We start from the raw sequence: 18,604 nt of genomic DNA, 5'->3' as shown, positions 1-18,604 counted from the left end.
TACAACAAACTATTATGTTAAGGGTAACATTCGTTCAAGACCAGTTTCATTAATTTGTTAAATAATTAATTCTGTTGAACCAAAATTCAAAAACAATGACTAATTTTTAGTCAAGTTTTTGATTACTTTTGCCTATTAAAAGGTATTTCAACAAACTTTGTAGCTTCTTCTTTCTTTAATAAACAGGTACAAACATATTTATCTGGATCTGCATCTGTAAGCCTATAAAAAGTGTGTTTTGTTTTTATTGTTGTCACAAATCAATCATGGACAATATAAATCTTCTTTACAAAAACACTTCTGAAAAAAGTTTTTTTCAATGTAAAAGTGAAATAAAATCTCTACAAAAAAATACTATTCATCCATCCATTTGCTTTCTCTACTTCTACTTTCTGGGTTGTGGGGAGCTGGTGCCCATCTCCGGCCATCACTGTGCAAGAGGCAGGGGACACCCTGGACAGGTCACAAGTCCACCACAGGGACACATAAACACAAACAGCCATTTACACTCTCACTCACACCTAGTGACAATTTAGAGTTACAAATTATATAATATACAATAAGTGGTTGCATAAATACACACCCCTTTTAAAATGTCAATTCAAGTCAGAGAAAAGATTTTTGAAAAAATACTTGTACTATTCAGTAAGAGATGGATACAAAATTATTTCCAAGGCCCTAAACATTCTCAGGAGTCCTGTTAAATACATTATCAAGAACTGGAAGGAATATGAGCCATGTGTAAATTTACCAAGATAAGGTTGTCCTCGCAAACTGAATGACCATTCAAGAAGAATAGTGAGAGATGCTACCAAGTCACCTGTGAGAACTTTGAAGGAGTTCCAAGCTTCAGCAGGTGAGCAGGTGAGGGAGAGATTGTATATAAAACTGTTGACCAGATTCTTCATTAGTCTAAGCTTTATGGGAGAGCAGCAAAGAGAAAACTACTGTTTTAAAAAACAAAGACTAAATCTTGACTAGTTTGTTTAGATTGCGTACACACTTTCATGGTGGTAGGTGATAAAAATACTTTCAGCAGACACTTCAGTACAATTTTTATTATTTAATAAATGAGTTATTGGAGGTAGCAGCATTAGGAACATTTATATGTTGCATATTTAAAATCCCAAATTGTATAATATTAAAATTGACAACTTTTTTTCTATTATTTATCTGACATATCTTTATTTATCTATTATATCTAATCAACGTGCTTATTTCTGTTTGGGTTAACTGTATCTGGCAGATTTCTTTTATGTAGACTGTTTTGTGCCCCCATCCCTACTCCAGTTTCCAGTTTGCTTGTCATATTCTTCAGTTTCTTTCTTAATTTTTTCGCTATGCATGTGGGCATGAGCTATTAATATCACACCAGAGAAAGAGAGAAGGACTTGTCGACGAGCATGAAGAGACAAGATGTTCCTCTGTGACAAACAGATGGCGCACTCCAGTCTTGGCGCTGACCGCTCAATTAGCAGCTAACGAGCAGACTGCCTTGTTAGGTTTCCATCAGCCATGGCTGCATGTCTGCATATTGGAGCGCCAGCGTCTGCCGCCCCCCTCTGAGGGACAGCATGACCCAAGAAAAGTCAAACCATCGTGGCAGCTCTGAAAAAACGAACACCTCTGCCTGTCGCCTCTTGTCACCTGACTATACATAGGAAGCAGGGAATAAAATGCTAAGCATTCTTCGTGGTTTGTGATTCTGTTTTGTTTGGCCACTGAAGCCAGTTTTTATTCCAAGAATTCTAAAACTCTTATTCCTTAAACAGAAAGACTTCAGTTTTTTTGTAATGCCAAAAACAACAACAACAAAAAGAAAAACAACAACAACAGTTTTTTTCTCCCTCTTGGAATAAATAATTAAAACCAGGCATTCTACTAAATAATTCAATCTGTTCAACATGCATCAAGCCAGGCATCTGTAAAGACAGGGTGTTTTACAGCAACAGATTTTTTCAGAGAATCTCTGTATAAAAGAACATTTCATGTAAGTTTATTGTGGGGATGATATATCTTTAAACATAATTCATTTTACAGATTCCCACAATGTTACAATACAAGTGTTTTTTTTTGTGAAACCTAAAGGCAGAATGAATACTGACCAGTCACTACAGACACTTTTGGAAAAATAATATTCTGAATAGAAGCACAATCCAAAAAGGTTAAAAAACAAAAACAACTGGACATTTTTACTCTAATCTACACCTTCATTCATGTGAACAAAGTGGCCCATTTGTGAGCCCGGCAAACAAAGACCCTAACGAGCCTCTATTGTGAGGTGAGTGAGGGTAATCTGCACGTGAACCTACCTTACAGACCATCTCAGCTTTAAAAGCTTGAACTCCTCACTCTGTGTTTTGAATTGATAAAGCTCCTGGAATGAGAAGCAAAATGTTTTCAGCTACAGAATAGAAATCCAGTTGTTTTTTTGTTTTTTAACCGTTTTGGGATTTACCATGTCCTTGGTGACTGAGAGTCTACATAAGCAGTGTGATGTTTTGAGGATAAAAAAAATGGGACAGATGATTTTCTGATAGAAATTACTAAAAATCTTTGTTCTGGCTACTGTTCAGTCAGAACTGAGTATTACAATTTATGTCAGTTATTAAAAATACAGTTTAGGTAATAAAGGCAAAGAGAATATAAACATTACCCAGAAAAATGAAAATTTCTGCAAAAATACAGTGTGAATATTGAGTGCTAAATGACTTTGCTGAAAAAGCTAAAACTGAACTGAACTGAATAAAAAAAGCAGAACAGAAGCTAAAATGAGCTGAACAATGGCTAATGGTAACCAAACTACAGCATGACTCAATGGTTGATTTAAGTTTACTTTCAAAAACTGTAAGTTGAAGATAAATATTTCATTTTGTGGATCTGATATCTCTTTTCAGTGCAGCATTTACATCTATGTGTTAAAGTGTTTTAGTTTTAGCAGTATTATCAGGCTCTTCTAAATCATTAGCAGGATAATAAAATATTAAGGTGCCATCTTCACAAGAACCGTTTTTATGAATACATATCTTTTAATTGTTTAAGCCTTTAAGCCAACACACCTGATTCAGTGGTTAAATGACCTCTACATGTTCTGCAGAATCCTGTTAATGACACACTGATTCAAATCAGGTGTGTTGGAGCAGAGAAACACGTAAAACATGCAGGACAGTGGCTCTCCAGGACCAGGGTTGCCTAACCCTGGTCTAGATGGAAAAAGCATGTGAGCCCCTAAGAAGTATTTTTCAAAACTGGGTTCCAGAGTGAAAATAATCTTCCAACACCACCCTTGCATTCTGTCTGAAAGCCTAAACACAACTTCTATAGACGCACCTCTAACCTGATCTATGACCCCAAAGATGACAACAACAGCAACACTGACAGATTAAATGCTTATGCTTGTGTTGCAGACACTAATCTGTAAACTACAGCCTATTACACTTTTACACGTTTTATTCATTGTTGCAGAAAAACTAAAATATACCTAAAGTATAAATTTATAAAATGTGGGAAATGGAAATGTTTTAAAATTTGTAGGTCTTTAAAAACTTTTTTTAAGATGTAGGCCTATTAAAACATTTTTTAAAAAATTTAAGCATATCAGAGCAAATTCAATATACAAGAGTGTAGTTATATATATAAATAATTTTCTCTGATAATCTTTGAACATCGTGAGGAAAGTTCTAACTCTTCAGCCTGGTCCTAAAATCATCCATGTGTCTGGACTGACACAACTGACAGTCAACACTATCCTGTACTGTTTTGGTCTTGTAGTTCAGTTTGACAAAATATATGGTTCTTGTTCTTGTGTTTATCATGCTTGTCTTTTACATGTTGTGTTTAAAGGTTGTAAACCATAGACTGTTCAGTATACCCCACACAGTCAGTGGTTTGTATGTAACGTCTATGGTTCCTATACGGAGAATTAGCTTTATGTGCATGCTCCACATTTTGTTTCAAGTGCTACATACAGGCCTGAGATAACTAATACAGCATTTTGGGTCATTTTTTTGTTTTCATGTGGATGAAAACATTTCTTGAAATGGTGCTGCATTTACAAAGATATTTTTAGAAACAACAAAAAAGATTGTTTTAGAGAAAAAAAAAAGTTCCCACATGGACAAAACCTAAAGGCCTAAAGTTCAATAAAAAACTTTTTAAAACAATGTCAAGTTTGTAAATATGTTTAATCTACCAATCAGCATGATCCCTTCATGTGAATAAAGCCTTTCTGCAGATTTTTTTTAATTAGCACATACTTGAAGCAGTGGGAGTTGGAACAGTGTGCATGCATAGATATGGGCGATTATTACAGTACTTATGATTTTAGAGACATCATGGGAAGCTATTCTGAAATCAGGATGCTCAGAATGACAGGCCTGAAAGGAGGCAAGTTCGCCTTTACTCTCATTGTTCAAAAGTACAGTAAAAGACAAAGATGGAACAAAGATGTCTTGAGGTCTTAAAAGTAAAGGCTGACAGGAAACTGAAGTAGGTCAGAGACTTGTGAATTAAAGGTAAATATTGGGCTTCAGATGTTGTCCACTTCAGTGATCATTCTCAGCAACCTCATGACCCATTTCATTCTGCTTCACTAAGCAGAGGTTTAGGAAGGGTGTGAGTTTGGGGAGGAGGGGTTGGTTTCCTGTGCTGATAACATGTTGCTAATGGTTGTGATTTTATACTTATACTTTAAGAATCTCCTTATAAAAAGTGTCACATCAAAAGAAAGAAATTACATATTTGTTTGTGATTCATCAGATACTTGACAGTCTCTTGAAGTCCTTGACCTTTAAATTAAAGTGGTCACATTTAAAGTCCTTTTTATAAATTAGAAAATATCATTAAATATCATTATCACCCATCACCAAAAGGTAAAGGTGGACTCTAATGTATATATAAAAGTATTCACCCCCACTGTACAAGAAAACTTATTAAATATCAACTAGAGCCGTAAACAATCTAGACAAACTTTAAAAGGTTTCACCAGCTGGCTAATTTTTCTCATCATAAGATGATCTTAAGACAATCTTAGTCTAAAACTATGGCAGGGGATATGCATTCCTTCAACAAATGTGAGGCCGTTTTAAAAAGTAAAAAAAGAGTAGCCACCATAATGTTTTTAGATATCTAAAATATTTTGTTTGGTGAATATGTATGCTTCAGTAATGTCATGCAGTCTTAATGTCCTGTTGACAGCAACAACAACAGTTTTTTTGTAGGCAAAAAAAGAGCATTACCATCCAAACAGTGTCTTTCCCACATTTAAAAAAAAATTAAAATGTCCTTTTAAGTGCTATAGACTTTCATGATCAAGACATGATTCTCAAAACCTTCCACAACCACTCCCCCAGCTCTCACCCAGCACCCTGCTCTCCCTTTATGGACATTTCTAACCAGCCAGAGACCATTTAAATCTGCATTAACACTATTGTTGGATCTGTTTCGGGTCCTGCTTAGCATTCTCCCACCAACTTCACTGGGGTATTTAAACTCTTCCTCATGAGGAGGAATTACACTGCAGGAGTGTGGGCTCTAGCCACTCCCCACATTTCTGACTAATTACTGTTGTTGTTGTTGGAGTGAACTCTTTGTGAAAAAAGTATGACCCGGTCTGTGACATGAATCCAAGCCACTTCTCAACAGATGTCTCCCACGCCTCAGCACTGGGCTTTTCTCAGAGTGTTTGGTGAAAAGAGGCTCAGGTTGGAACAAAAAGCTCTGCAGTGTTCACAAAAGGCTGAGAAGAGAAAATCTGGATGGGCAATGTGAATGGATTGGTCTAATTGCAGTGCTGGAAAGAGTCCTGGTGAGGCAGGTAGACAAATGAAAGAGGCCCAGATGTCACTCCTGAACATCTCCTCGTTTGACTGCTTTTAAAGACAAGCCAGTAACACAAGACAAACCAGCATGACTCTTCAATATTTGAGTCCTTGTTCAGGAGGAGTTCTTTCTATTATCACTTGCAGAAAATCTGCCTACATCCAATTTACCAAAACTACTTTATGGTTTTAGTAGAAACAAAAATATAAACCCTTCTGTTTTGCTCCCGTTTTCCACAAGCTGAACTCAAAAATCTAGGACTTTTTCCATGCCAATAAGCCCTTTTCTCTCAAATATTGTTTACAAATTTGTGTCAATCTGTGTTAGTGAGCACTTCTCCTTTGCCGATATAATCCGTCAACCTCACAGGTGTGGCATATCAAGATGCTGATTAGACAGCATAATTATTGCATAGGTGTGCCTTACGCTAGCTACAATAAAAGGCCACTCTAAAATGTGCAGTTTACTTCTACTGTATTGGGGGTCTGTGGTGAGTGTCAGAAAACCTGCATGCTTGTCATCTTCATCGGGTTTTCCACCTGACTGCATTTTGTTATTGTAACTGACTAGAGTGGGCAAATGCTCACATACAATGACATATGGCATGTTGGAGAAGTGTTCTCTTCATGGATGAATCCCAGTTTTCACTGTACAGGGCAGATGGTAGACTGTGTGTGTGGCATCGAGTGGGTGAGCGGTTTGATGATATCAACATTGTGAAGTGGCCCATGGTGGTGGTGAGGTTATAGTATGGGCAGGTGTATGTTATGGACAACGAATACAGATGCATTTTATTGATGACATTTTGAAATTGTTGCAGCATGATAATGCCTCATATTGCAAGGATCTGTACACATTTCCTGGAAGCTGAAAGCATCCTAATTATTGCAAGGCCAGCATATTCAGCAGATGTGTCAATCATTGAGCATGTTTGGGATACTCTGGATCTGGATATATGACAGCCTCTTCCAGTTCCTGACAATATCCAGCAACTTTGCACAGCCTTTGAGGAATGGACCAACTTTTTATGGGCCACAGTCAACAACCTGATCAACTCTATGCGAAGGAGATGTGTTGAACTGCGTGAGGCAAATGGTGGTCACACCAATTACTGACTGGTTTTCTGCCCCCCACTTCAGACCTCCAATACAGTAGAAGTAAACTGCACGTTTTAGAGTGGCCTTTTGTTGTGGCCTAAGGCACACTTATGCAATAATCATGCTGTCTAATCAGCATCTTGATATGCCACACCTGTGAGGTGGATGGATTATCTCAGCAAAGGAGAAGTGCTCACTAACAAAGATTTACACAAATTTGTAGAAAAAATATGTTGTTGTGTACATAGAAAAAGTCAGTCCATGAAAAATGGGAGAAAAAACAAAGGTGTTGCGTTTATATTTTTGTTCAGTACATAAAATCCATGTTCTAACTGTATCACTGAATTTATTTCTTTTCTGAGAGGATGTTAACCTGATTTTGACCTGAAACACATCTTTATGATCACCCAACCCTCTTTCTAATGACATAATATGGAATTGCTCAAATTGTTAGTGTCTGAAGGTAGCATCTCACTATGCTGTGACTTAAAGACTAGTTGGTGACTCGAAACTGAGGAAAAAAAGGCAAATTTTCTCACTGAATTATACTGTAAGTGAGCCATGTGGCCACATTTTGTGCAGTTAGGTTTAGAAAATATGCCTATATTTAGGTGCACGGCTTTCAAAACTGCATTTTAGGCTGTAAACATTATTTTGTTGTCTTCCTAACCCTAACCCACAGGTGAAGGAAGACAACAGCTGTCTCCTAAACTGCCCCCCTTCTCTGCCTCTCTGCCTTGCTCTCTTTTCGGAACCTCTCTTTTGCATATTCTTCAAAATTTATAAACTATGGATCTGGTCAGTTGGTCTCTCAACCCAATTAATCAAATTTTCTTGATGGGAAAGGAGAGCCAGCTTTCCCTGAGGAGACATTTTTTGCTGGATACACAATGGATTTCTGGAGGAAATGGAATATTTTTTATCTATCAATTTTTGTCTTTGGAAGAAGATCTTCAAATATTTTGGTTTTTGATAACATGATTCCTGCTGTTTGGATTAGGCAGTTACCTGACTTATCGTCAAATTCGTTTGATGGATTCAGCGGTCAACAATCAAACTGTGCACTTACAGGAGCTGAATCGCAAGTTGAATGCGGTCCTTTTACAGGACCGCAGACTGAATTGCGTTTCTGGAACTCATGAATAATATGGGTTACATCTTGGAGAAAGTTGCTTGATTGATGATTGACGTTTTTTTTCTGTGTTTCATTATGTACCTGCTGTATTTGATTCTGTTGTTGTTTCTGTTGTAAAGCACTTTGGATTGCCTTGCTGCTGAAATGTGCTATATAAATAAATTTCCTTTCACTTCACAATGCTCCCACATCTGCCAATCCAATGCAAGCTACAAGACTGCAAACCTCTGTTAGAAAACCGAGAACTCTCACAAATCTTCTCCCACCAGCTGCCAATGGTCAAAGCAGATACAGAATCCAGTAACACTTGAACTGAGAAAAAAACTTTGTGTCATTTTAGTTTATCGTACACAAACTAAGGACTAACTGGACTTCATTTTTGTAGTTACAAAACTGAAGTTTTATTTTTTGAATATTTGTTTGGTTTGCCCATAATCTTGTTGTCCAATAAACGTTTGATATTCACAATGAAATAACAGCTGACTGTCTCAGTTGAATAAACTGGATGGAGAGGGGTATCACACATATTAGGATGTTTTATTAATTGCATGGAGACCCATTTTTCAGCCATGTTGATCCTAAAATTAAAATACTACCTGGTTGATAATTTTCTGGTTTGGTTTTATTACTAAAATCTGGGGGCTAGTGATAATATTGCCTGGTATGCATCTGGCACAGCAGCACAGTGGTTAGAGCTGTTGCCTCTCAGCAAAAGGTTTGCAGGATTGCCTTCAGACCTGGTGCCTTTCTGGGTGGAGTTCCCTGTACACACGTGGGTTTACTCTGGATACTCCGGTTTCCTCCCACAGACCAAAAACATGCATGTTAGGTTAATTGGCAACTCAAAATTGTCTCTAGGTGTGAGTGAGAGCGTGAAAGGTTGTTTGTCTCTATGTGTCCCTGTGATGGATTTGCGACCTGTCCAGGATGTTCCCCGCCTCTTATACAGTGACTGCTAGAAATAGGCGCCAACAGCCCACAAGCCGGAAAGGAGAAGTGGGAAAAAGAAAATGAATGGATGGATGATTTATTGCAGTCTAAATGTTTAATGTCTAATAAGAGTTTTTGCCACTAGTTTGAATATTAATAAGGACCTAGTTAGTAGATAGTTTTATGCTCCTGAAACAAAACTGTTACCAAAAACTTTTCAAATTGGTCTAACAGCAAAACATGTTGGTCAATTAATAGTTTTTTTTCCAATACCATCAGTGTTGTTGAAGCCTTTACTTGCTAAGGTATTGTTTCCACCTCTTCATGCACCTTGAAAGTAGGTGAAGTTGTTCCAGAAACTTTTAGATGGTGGAAAATTTCAGTGTCTACATTTTGTACTGGAGAGGTAACAACTGTTTCTTACCTTCCGTATAATCCAATATCATTGCTGACTCTGCAAATATGGTTTCTTAACACTTTTATTTTTATTTTTCAGTCTATCAGCACTGAACTAATGCTCAGCCATCATCTCCTTATTCCGTGCAAATTGATTCATCAATGCATTTTATAATTTACAGTACTTCTTTCTTTTTAATCAGCCAATTTCTTACAGTTTATTTGCAAAAACAAGCAAATTTTTCTGTGTATTAGATTTTATAAACATTTCTTACGGTTCATTTTTTTAACCCTTACAAAAAAATCCCATGAAAATCACATGTGACTTTCACATGTGATCACATGGGAATCACATGTGATTCCCACATTTCCACATGTAAAAACGTGATTTTTTTTGTGGATTATGTGAACCACATGTGGAAAATGGGAATCACATGTGATCACATGTGAATTTCGTGGGATTTTTTTTGTAAGGGAAGACTTATTGCTTTGTGCTGTCTGCCCTCAATGCTGCTTTTTCATTGGTCTATATATATATATGTTTCTCTTTAACAATTTCCTCCTTTTTTGTGCTTGCACCAAATTCTAGACCCAGCTGACTGAAAAAAATCCCAATGTTTTGCCACGCTTCATGTTATATCATCCTCTTGAAGGAGTTTTAGAACTAGTTTAACTGCCAGCTCTGTTGCTGAGGTCATATTTTCTGTCTGCCAGCTGCAAAGGCTGCTGGATGGTCTCACTCTTTGATTGCAGACTTGCTTGTAAATTTAGAATTGTGAACACATTTGCTTTACAATTTAACAACATATTTACTATTTTTCTGCTCATTGAGGGATTTTTATTTACTTTTTGTCTTACCTGAAAGTGAACTATAAAACTATTCTGTTGAGTTGTGAATTATGAAGCAAGGATGTTTAAGGTTTAAGTATTGCCCACCACAGAAAGGCAAAGGGGGGTGATGTTTTTGCTTGTGTGCGTGAGTCTGTTTGTCAGTTACCAGAATATCTCATGAACAAGTGGACAAATGTTTAGGAAACCTGCAGAGAGAAATCACTGAATACACCTCTACAGTAGATTAACTATTGTCATCAACCTGATTAAAGACGTCTGCCACAGTCAACTGATCTTAGAAAAAAATAAAAATGGCTATAACTCTTGTCAGTTTTGCAAATATTGACTTAAATCTGATGCAGTAGTCGTTGAAACTGATCATCAACACAATCAAAGCACAAACTGATTGTGCAAGATCTTTGTTTAATCTTTTGCCAATAACTATCTGAAGACAAAATCAAAATGTCTCATGAACCACTGACTGAATTTTAATAGAAATTTTAAGAAACAATCATCAGATTTACCTCTACAACTGAATAGGTTTTAAAACTAAACCAATTCAAGAAGGCTGCTCAAGCAAAGAAAATCTAGACAACACAAAAATTGCTATAACTAGTCAATTTCACAGATATTGAGTTGAAATTGATGTGGTAGTAGCTGAAAGTGTAACATTTCACAATATCACTGAGATGCTGTTTAAAGTTTGTAAATAAATAGATACAATATTGTTTTTCATTATAAGATGAATTTAGTGTAAAATTCATGAAACATGAAAGGCAGAAGGCAATATGCATTCTTTCAAGGAATTCTATACATTTTATTCTGATACTTAAAAGATCTCAACCTTAATCTCAAACAGTTTTTTCTTGTGATACCTAACTGAAACTTTTTTACATTCATGTTTACATTTGTTGGTAATAAACAGTCAGGATTGCAAAAAAACAGCTGAACACTTCCACAGCTAAAACAGGTTTTAAAAGGGTGCACAACAGTAAAATTAGGGCTAAAATTGAGTCTTGGTTTAAAAGCAACATCCTCTTTAGCTTTGAGTCTGGTTTTATGAGTAGAACACTCAATTAAAGAGGACACATATACATGCAGTCTCGGGGTTCATGATTTTTGCTCAGTTGCACACAACACAAAAACATTCACTTCACTCCCCTGCCCAAACACTTAATTAGGGTTCCTCTTCCTCCCCCTCCTTCTATCCCATTCAGGCAGCACAGCAGTTGTCCATAAGGGTCATGTTCCTATTTGGAAAGTATTGATTAGAACGTTTATCCCCTCAATCGGTGTGAGAGAGCCCTCAGGGCCTTAACGCACACAAATTTATATACTATCTTATTGTATCTTTGAAAAAAAAAAAAAAAAAAAAATATATATATATATATATATATATATATATATATATATATATAAACACACACAGACATACATATATATATGTATACACATACGTGTGTGTATGTATATATAGATGTGTGTGTTTAAGACAGCTCTCTTCTTTGTGTTAAATTAAGGTGAATCATATTAAACACTAACCTATTATTATGGAATCCAGTTGCTAGTATGTCACAGAATTCCTTGATATGCTGGTCATGTCACTGTAGTGACAGGGGTAAAGAAAGCCATCACTGCACCAAAATGTCACAGATTAATGTTTTGTTCACACTGACTTCTTTCCCACCAGTGTCTTAACAGACTAAACAGAAATTCATGATGCAATCACATAAGTCACTTTTTTTTTTAGAATCTGTTTTAAAATCCAATCTACTTACGCTGTTGGGGTAATGTTAGGGTTGTCACCTTTCAGAAATGAAAACAAGGTTTCCCACCATGGTTCCTCTGGGCCACAACCATCACACGCCCAACTCCTAATAACTGTTAATCCAGTAGTATGATTTGTTGTTTAAATAGCCATATGTAATATTTGTATTGGCTAATACTACTGTATATTACATAAATAATTAGTCATTCGACTTTAAAAAATTAACACCCTAAAATAATGTCCCATACAGTATCAGTGTCAGGAGACACTGATACTGTATGAAGAACTGATGAAGAACTGTGATTCTGATCCTTGGTTCTTCTGTTTTCTTCTGTGTCAGAAGTGTTGCTCTCCTGATTCAGGTTGTCTGACAGCAGCCAGATCACCGTGCGCCACTGAAAACACTCGCTGACACAATTTACAATTTGTCTTGTAATCATCTCCACTGACGCTGTCTAGCCAAGGATGTGCCTCTTCTCACTCATGTCAGTACTTAAGCAAGCACTTTCGTTTTTAAGGACGCAGTGGAGTATTGGGTGCAGTGGACATTTTTAAAAGGTGCAGGTTTTGTGAGCACCAGTTTGCGGTGTCTATCTGTAGGGGGGTGCTGGTTGTGATGTTAGGGGGGTGGGGGCTTTTCATCATTATTGTTAGGTTTAGTGTTGATGTGTGTGTGACAGACATGAGTACTGGACTTTTATGGAAATACAGAACAAATAATGTCCTGTATTGATTTAATATGGGACACAACCTTGAATTGCCAAATAAAGGACAGTTACATATTTTACCGGGTGAGTTGCAACCCTAGGTAATGTAGTAAGTAGTTTCATTGTGTGAAAATTATTTGTTGTATTTAAGAACAGTTTTTATGCAGCTGTGCTTCACTTTATCAGAATTTAAAAGGGCTAGTTTACAAATGTAAACTTTGTGTTTGCTGTAGCTCTATGCAAGTATTCCTACTGTTATACTTCAAGTACATTGAAAAGCAAGTACTTTTATACAACTTAAGGGGACACTGTGATATTTTTCTCTGTGGGAAATAATTGTCAATCTATCTGCTGCTTTAAAGGGGGTCTATTATGCTTCCTTGAACAAGTTAGGATAGTTCTGTGGACTATACAAAACATCTTCATTATATTTAATACTATATTAGGGGTACGTAACGATTATGCAAATAAGGTGCTGTTGGCCACGTCCCCCAACTCAGTGTTCCATCTCAAAACATAAAAACTATCTGAAAGATTAAACGCTGCGTATCTGACACCCACAGCTGCCCCGCTGATTTAACCTGCGAGGCTTTGTGTATCTGACGGTTTTTACTGAGTCTAAATGGCTTTAAATCTGAGGAGGTGGGGGCTCGGAAATTTTATTAGTGGTCTGAAGCACGACTGGTAGTGGGTCGGACAGCCACCAGGTAAAGATCAGTTTTATCTTTTATTTCCCAACTTTTGTTCTTTTTTATTAACATAGTTAATAGTTAAAAGGCTGAGTCTAGGCCTCCTTTCCTCTGCTGGTCAGAGCCCGTAAATTGAGTCCATTTGCTCTAGCTCCATTTGAATTCTGTCATAAGCCAACAAGCACGGAAACGTGCATATTCTAATAGTATCACAGTGTTGGTTTACGTGTTGCAATTTTATTGTTTATATAATAATTTTTGAAAGAAAGTAAATAAAAACAAATGGTGCTGTTGCAAGGTATTAAAAACTGTGGGTTTGATTCTTGTGAAGGAGACACTCTCGTGATAGACTTTGCTCTCCGACCAATCAATGCCCTGCAGTCTGCAGTCAGATTGAGTCAGCCTGCTTCGAACCTTAGAACGAAGGTCCTATGAACCAAGCTGTAAGTGGCTGGGATGACCCAATAGAAAGACTCCTAACCTGTGCTAGGTCACCCCAAGTAGGGAAAAGTCGAGGCCATGGGAAAAGGCCAATATTCTGCGACATCCAGATGAAGCATTCCTAAGTGATTCAAACATCAGGAAGAAGCACAATACGGTCTAAACGAGGAAAAAGAGAAGCTGTGGAGAGACAAGGCCTCAGTGGTGCCAGTGGTCATTGGAGCACTTAAGAGTGGCTCCAACAGATCCCAGGAACAACCTCAGAGATCTCTGTCCAGAAGGAACAGTGCAGTCTTAGGAACAGCTAAGATACTGTGTACAACCCTCACGCTCCAAGGCCTCTGGTAGAGGACCCAATATATATATAGTCACAAACTCATGGCACAGAAACTGCAATTCCTATTGTTAATTCAGTTTTAAATGCCACAGAGTAACACATTTAGCAACACACTCGGCTCATCTTATGTCAAGAAAATAACAGTCCTTTTTCACCTATACATCAAAATATGTTTTTTGTAACATGCACATTTTTTTTCATGTGATTAGTGTTTAATTGAAGTTTGAAAGTTAAATAAATTTACTTTATCTTGTCTTTTAAAGAGATGCTATAATTAAGCAAAAAAGCTCATGTAAGCATACCAGGCAGGAGAAAGAGTCGTTCATGCGGTGTTGGAGAGTGTGTTTCTGTAAGACTGTGAACAAAGTGGCATGGTTAAATCGACTTGGAGCTGCAGAGATCAAATCCTCTATTCCCTGGCGCTGAGTAGGATCCATACCTGAACAGAAAAAACAGAAAGATTAAGAGCCACACATAGAGACACTCTGTTACGATGAACATAAAATACAGAAATATAGGCTTCAGGCTTTAAGTCTTCTTCTTTTTTTTTCTAAATGTATAATAATTTTTCATCTTGAAATATTTGCATATTTAAGTAATCTGGGTCAAATTACATAAGTTTCTTTAATAAGCCGGCAGGATAAGCAGAAGTGGTTGACTCTGGAGTTTTCTTCGCATGAACCCGTTAGCCAAACCAATGCTGAGATTCACAATCATCTACACCTCTTTTTAAGCTGGCACAAACACACAGGACCACTGATTATATGCAACACCTGATTAGCCTATTTGGAGAATCAAAACAACTGTACATTTTGCTTTGTCTGCTCAAGGTCAATTCAGACCTCCTCCAAGTAGTAACTTTGCAGCTTAGGTTCCTACAATAATGCAACAATTTAATATGTTTGTCTCTATCCTTAGATAGAAACTTTTTACTAACTGTTTTTTATAATGTATGTGAATATTTTATTTTTGTACAGTGCCCTAAAATGTCTTTTGTTGTGACTCATTGCTATATAAATAGACTGAATTGAAACTGAATTAAACCCTGACGAATATGTCTGTAAATAGTTGACTTTCTCATAACATAATTATAACTTTAAAAAGTTTGATATGTATAAATTTCAAATGATAACCATGATGCTAATCACATTAGTTTTGCAATGGTGTTTTCCATGTTAAGTTAGCTTTGATCCTAATTGTTGATTAGCAGCCCGTGACTAATAGCTTTTTTTCATGTATGTTATTGTGCATGTTTATTAGGCATGAACATACACTGCCTGACCAAAAAAAAGTTGCCACCAAAAAAAAAAGATGGCACACACTAATATTTTGTTGGACCGCCTTTAGCTTTGATTATGGCACACATTCACTGTGGCATTGTTTCAATAAGCTTCTGCAATGTCACAAGATTTATTTCCATCCAGTGTTGCATAAATTATTCACCAAGATCTTGCATTGATGATGGTAGAGTCTGATCGCTGCACAAAGCCTTCTCCAGCACATCCCAGAGATTCTCAATGGTGTTAAGGTCTGTACTCTGTGGTGGCCAATCCATGTGTGAAGATGTCTCATGCTCCCTGAACCACTCTTTCACAATTTGAGCCCGATGAATCCTGGTACATGACCTTCTTCCATTGCTCCAGAGTCCAATCTTTATGCTCCCTAGCAAACTGAAGCCTTTTTTTCTGGTTAGCCTCACTGATTAGTGGTTTTCTTAAGGCTAGACAGCTGTTCAGTCCCAATCCCTTGAGTTCCCTTTGATTGTGCGTGTGGAAATGCTCTTACTTTGACTATTAAACGTAGCACGGAGTTCTACTGTTGTTTTTCTTCAAATTGATTTCACCAAACGTTTAAGTGATCGCTGATCACAATCATTCAGGATTTTTTTTCAGTGACATTTCTTCTATGCTTCCAGTTTTTAATAATGCGTTGGACAGTTCTTAACCCAATTTTAGTAGTTTCTGCAAACTCCTTAGATGTTTTCTCTGCTTGATGAATGCCAATGATTTGACCCTTCTCAAACAGACTGACATCTTTTCCATGACCATGGGATGTCTTTCGACATGTATTTTAAAAAATGAGAAGCAACTCATTGCACCAGTTGGGGTTAAACAACTTGTTGTTAGCAGAAACATAATTCCCCATGCAGTAATTATCCAATAGGAGGCTCGTACCTATTTGTTTAGTTAAATCCAGGTGACAACTTTTTGTTTGGCCAAGCAGTGTATATAAATCAGTGTTTATGTAAAACAAGTTATCATTATTTAAATGTAAAGATAATCAAAGTATTAATCATTTTATAATCATATCACAGTCATCTGAATCATAATCAACTCAAATTGTGATGTGTCATTGATTCAAAGCCCTATTAGCTTCACATAAAAAGCAGCTCATCAGTCTAGATTTGCTTGTCTCCTGGTAAGCCACATATTGAAGGATCACAATTAAACTGTGGTCTTTATGAAAGACTACAACAGTTGAAACAACACAAAAATTATTGGCAGCAGTGTTTAGACCTGAACTGTGTTTTGCTTTAAAATGTATTTATGATCAACAGAAAGTGCAAATCTGATGTGAATTCAGTCCTAACTGCATACAGAATTTGAGAATATGTACTCCAATGTGCAACTAAGAGCGTACAAATGTTATAGATTGGTTAAGTTTAATGGTTACAATGGAGATTAAACAATAGGGCAGCACTAAGGCCAGGGAAAGGTATAAAAATAAGAGGAGATTTAGAAAACATTAGAAACTTAAACAAACATTTACTAAGGTAATTAAAAACAATTTAGCATGTAAAATTCCTGTGACATTCAGCAGTTGTGATGTAACAGATTAAGAACAATTAGTTCATCTACATTATATCACACATGAAGTGCCATCATGAAGTAAGAAAACTGAATTTGACTTTTCATGCCGAATCTGAACAATGATTAGAATCACTTTTTAGCCACTGACCCTGAAAAAACAAACCAGTCAAAAGATTTAACAACTCTAATTGAGGAATAGCAAATTTGTTTTTTTCTAGAAAATATTTTTACACAATAATAAATGGACTTTATTAACTTATGTGTATATGCATTAGTGAAACTTTAGGTTTTTTTCAAGGTTTTTTTTTTATTTTGTTAAAAGAAAAATGAAGAAATATCCAGGAAATGGCAATGGTTCAAGTTCATGATGGGACAAAGAACACAAAATCAGTTTTAGCTCCCTGTCCTCTCCTCCCTGTGACCCAGAAATAAAACTCAGCAAAACCTTTTACAGCATGTTGAAGTTCTTAAAATGCTCCTGGAGGGCAGATGAGCAGGGAGCCATTTGCTTTAAAAATCTATTTTAGCATCCGGCTTCAATGCCAACAAAAAAAAAAAAACAGTAAACACAGCAGTTTAACACAGCTGCTCAAACCTCCAACATAACTTTGTAATAATCTAAGGTCAGAAAATATTTTAAAATGAACTAATCAAAATGTCTGACCAGAATTAATGTTAAAGCTGTTGTCAGTGGCTCATTGTGGTCACCATGGTAACCACCTGTTTCTGTTACTCCCAGTATGTTGGAGACAAGTTTAAAAGACCCATTTCCTGTTTTGAAAAAAAAGTATATTTTTAACTAAAATATGACTGAAACTATGGAAGCTTGGCTTTGCCCTCTCTGCATTCTGGGGTTATTTAAGAAAAAAAGTCTCATAGAAGTAAGCGACACACTGGGTGAAAAAAAGAGATAATGTACTTTTGTTTTAATGTATAATTTATATATATATATATATATACCAAAAAGTTGTGATAGTAAGGATAGTTTGAAAAAGATTTTTGAAATTTAAACAATTCAGCATTTAGTTGTGACATTATCAATGTAAGTTCAACATTCTGTTAAAAAATCTGTTATTATCAAATAATTGAAACTGTGATTGTATAAAAACCATTTAAGATACTGAAAAGCCAGTTCAGTCATGAAAAGTTCAACTTTGTGTGACCTGTTTAAACTTTGAACAATGTTTCTACTACAAATATGTCTGAGCTCTGGAGCTCCAAACAGGGCTGGGGTTTTTCATGTATTTTACCAAAATTTAATTGATCAACCTTTATTTTTTTTCTTTCCTTTTATTTTTAAATTAATTTTGTCTAATTTTCTAGATGGAGCATCATAATTTAGTGTAATATTTGCATGTTTTATTTCAAAACTAAAAAAACGAGGAGATACACAACCAAGAAATTAATTTTTCTCTCTGTCTCTCGTTCGGCGATCAGCAATCAAACTGTGTGGATACGCGAGCTGACTCGCAAGTTGGATGCGATTCTTTTACAGGACTGCAGACTGAATTGCGTTTCTGGAACTCATGAATAATATGGGTTACATCTTGAAGAAAGTTGTTTCGCTCGAAACAGGCAGAATGGTCCTGGAATTTGGCTGTTTGGATTCGCCATTGAGAAGTATCAGCAAGACTTTCAAGGCA

The 18,604-nt window shown here is 36.4% G+C and overlaps 1 protein-coding gene across 1 annotated transcript in view; it reads right to left on the bottom strand.

Moving 5' to 3' along the window:
• Positions 1-18,604, bottom strand: part of cadps2 (Ca++-dependent secretion activator 2) — a 311,669-nt gene that overhangs the window by 166,302 nt on the left and 126,763 nt on the right. Inside the window, exon 12 of the mRNA XM_037980923.1 lies at positions 14,454-14,590. Within this exon, the coding sequence (XP_037836851.1) occupies positions 14,454-14,590 (137 nt within the window). The remainder of the gene's footprint in view (positions 1-14,453; positions 14,591-18,604) is intronic.

The sequence above is a fragment of the Kryptolebias marmoratus genome, linkage group LG17 (genome assembly GCF_001649575.2).
Source record: "Kryptolebias marmoratus isolate JLee-2015 linkage group LG17, ASM164957v2, whole genome shotgun sequence".
Lineage (NCBI taxonomy): Eukaryota > Metazoa > Chordata > Actinopteri > Cyprinodontiformes > Rivulidae > Kryptolebias > Kryptolebias marmoratus.
Note: the sequence above shows the minus strand (reverse complement) of the source record. Positions and strands in the feature narration are given on the sequence as shown.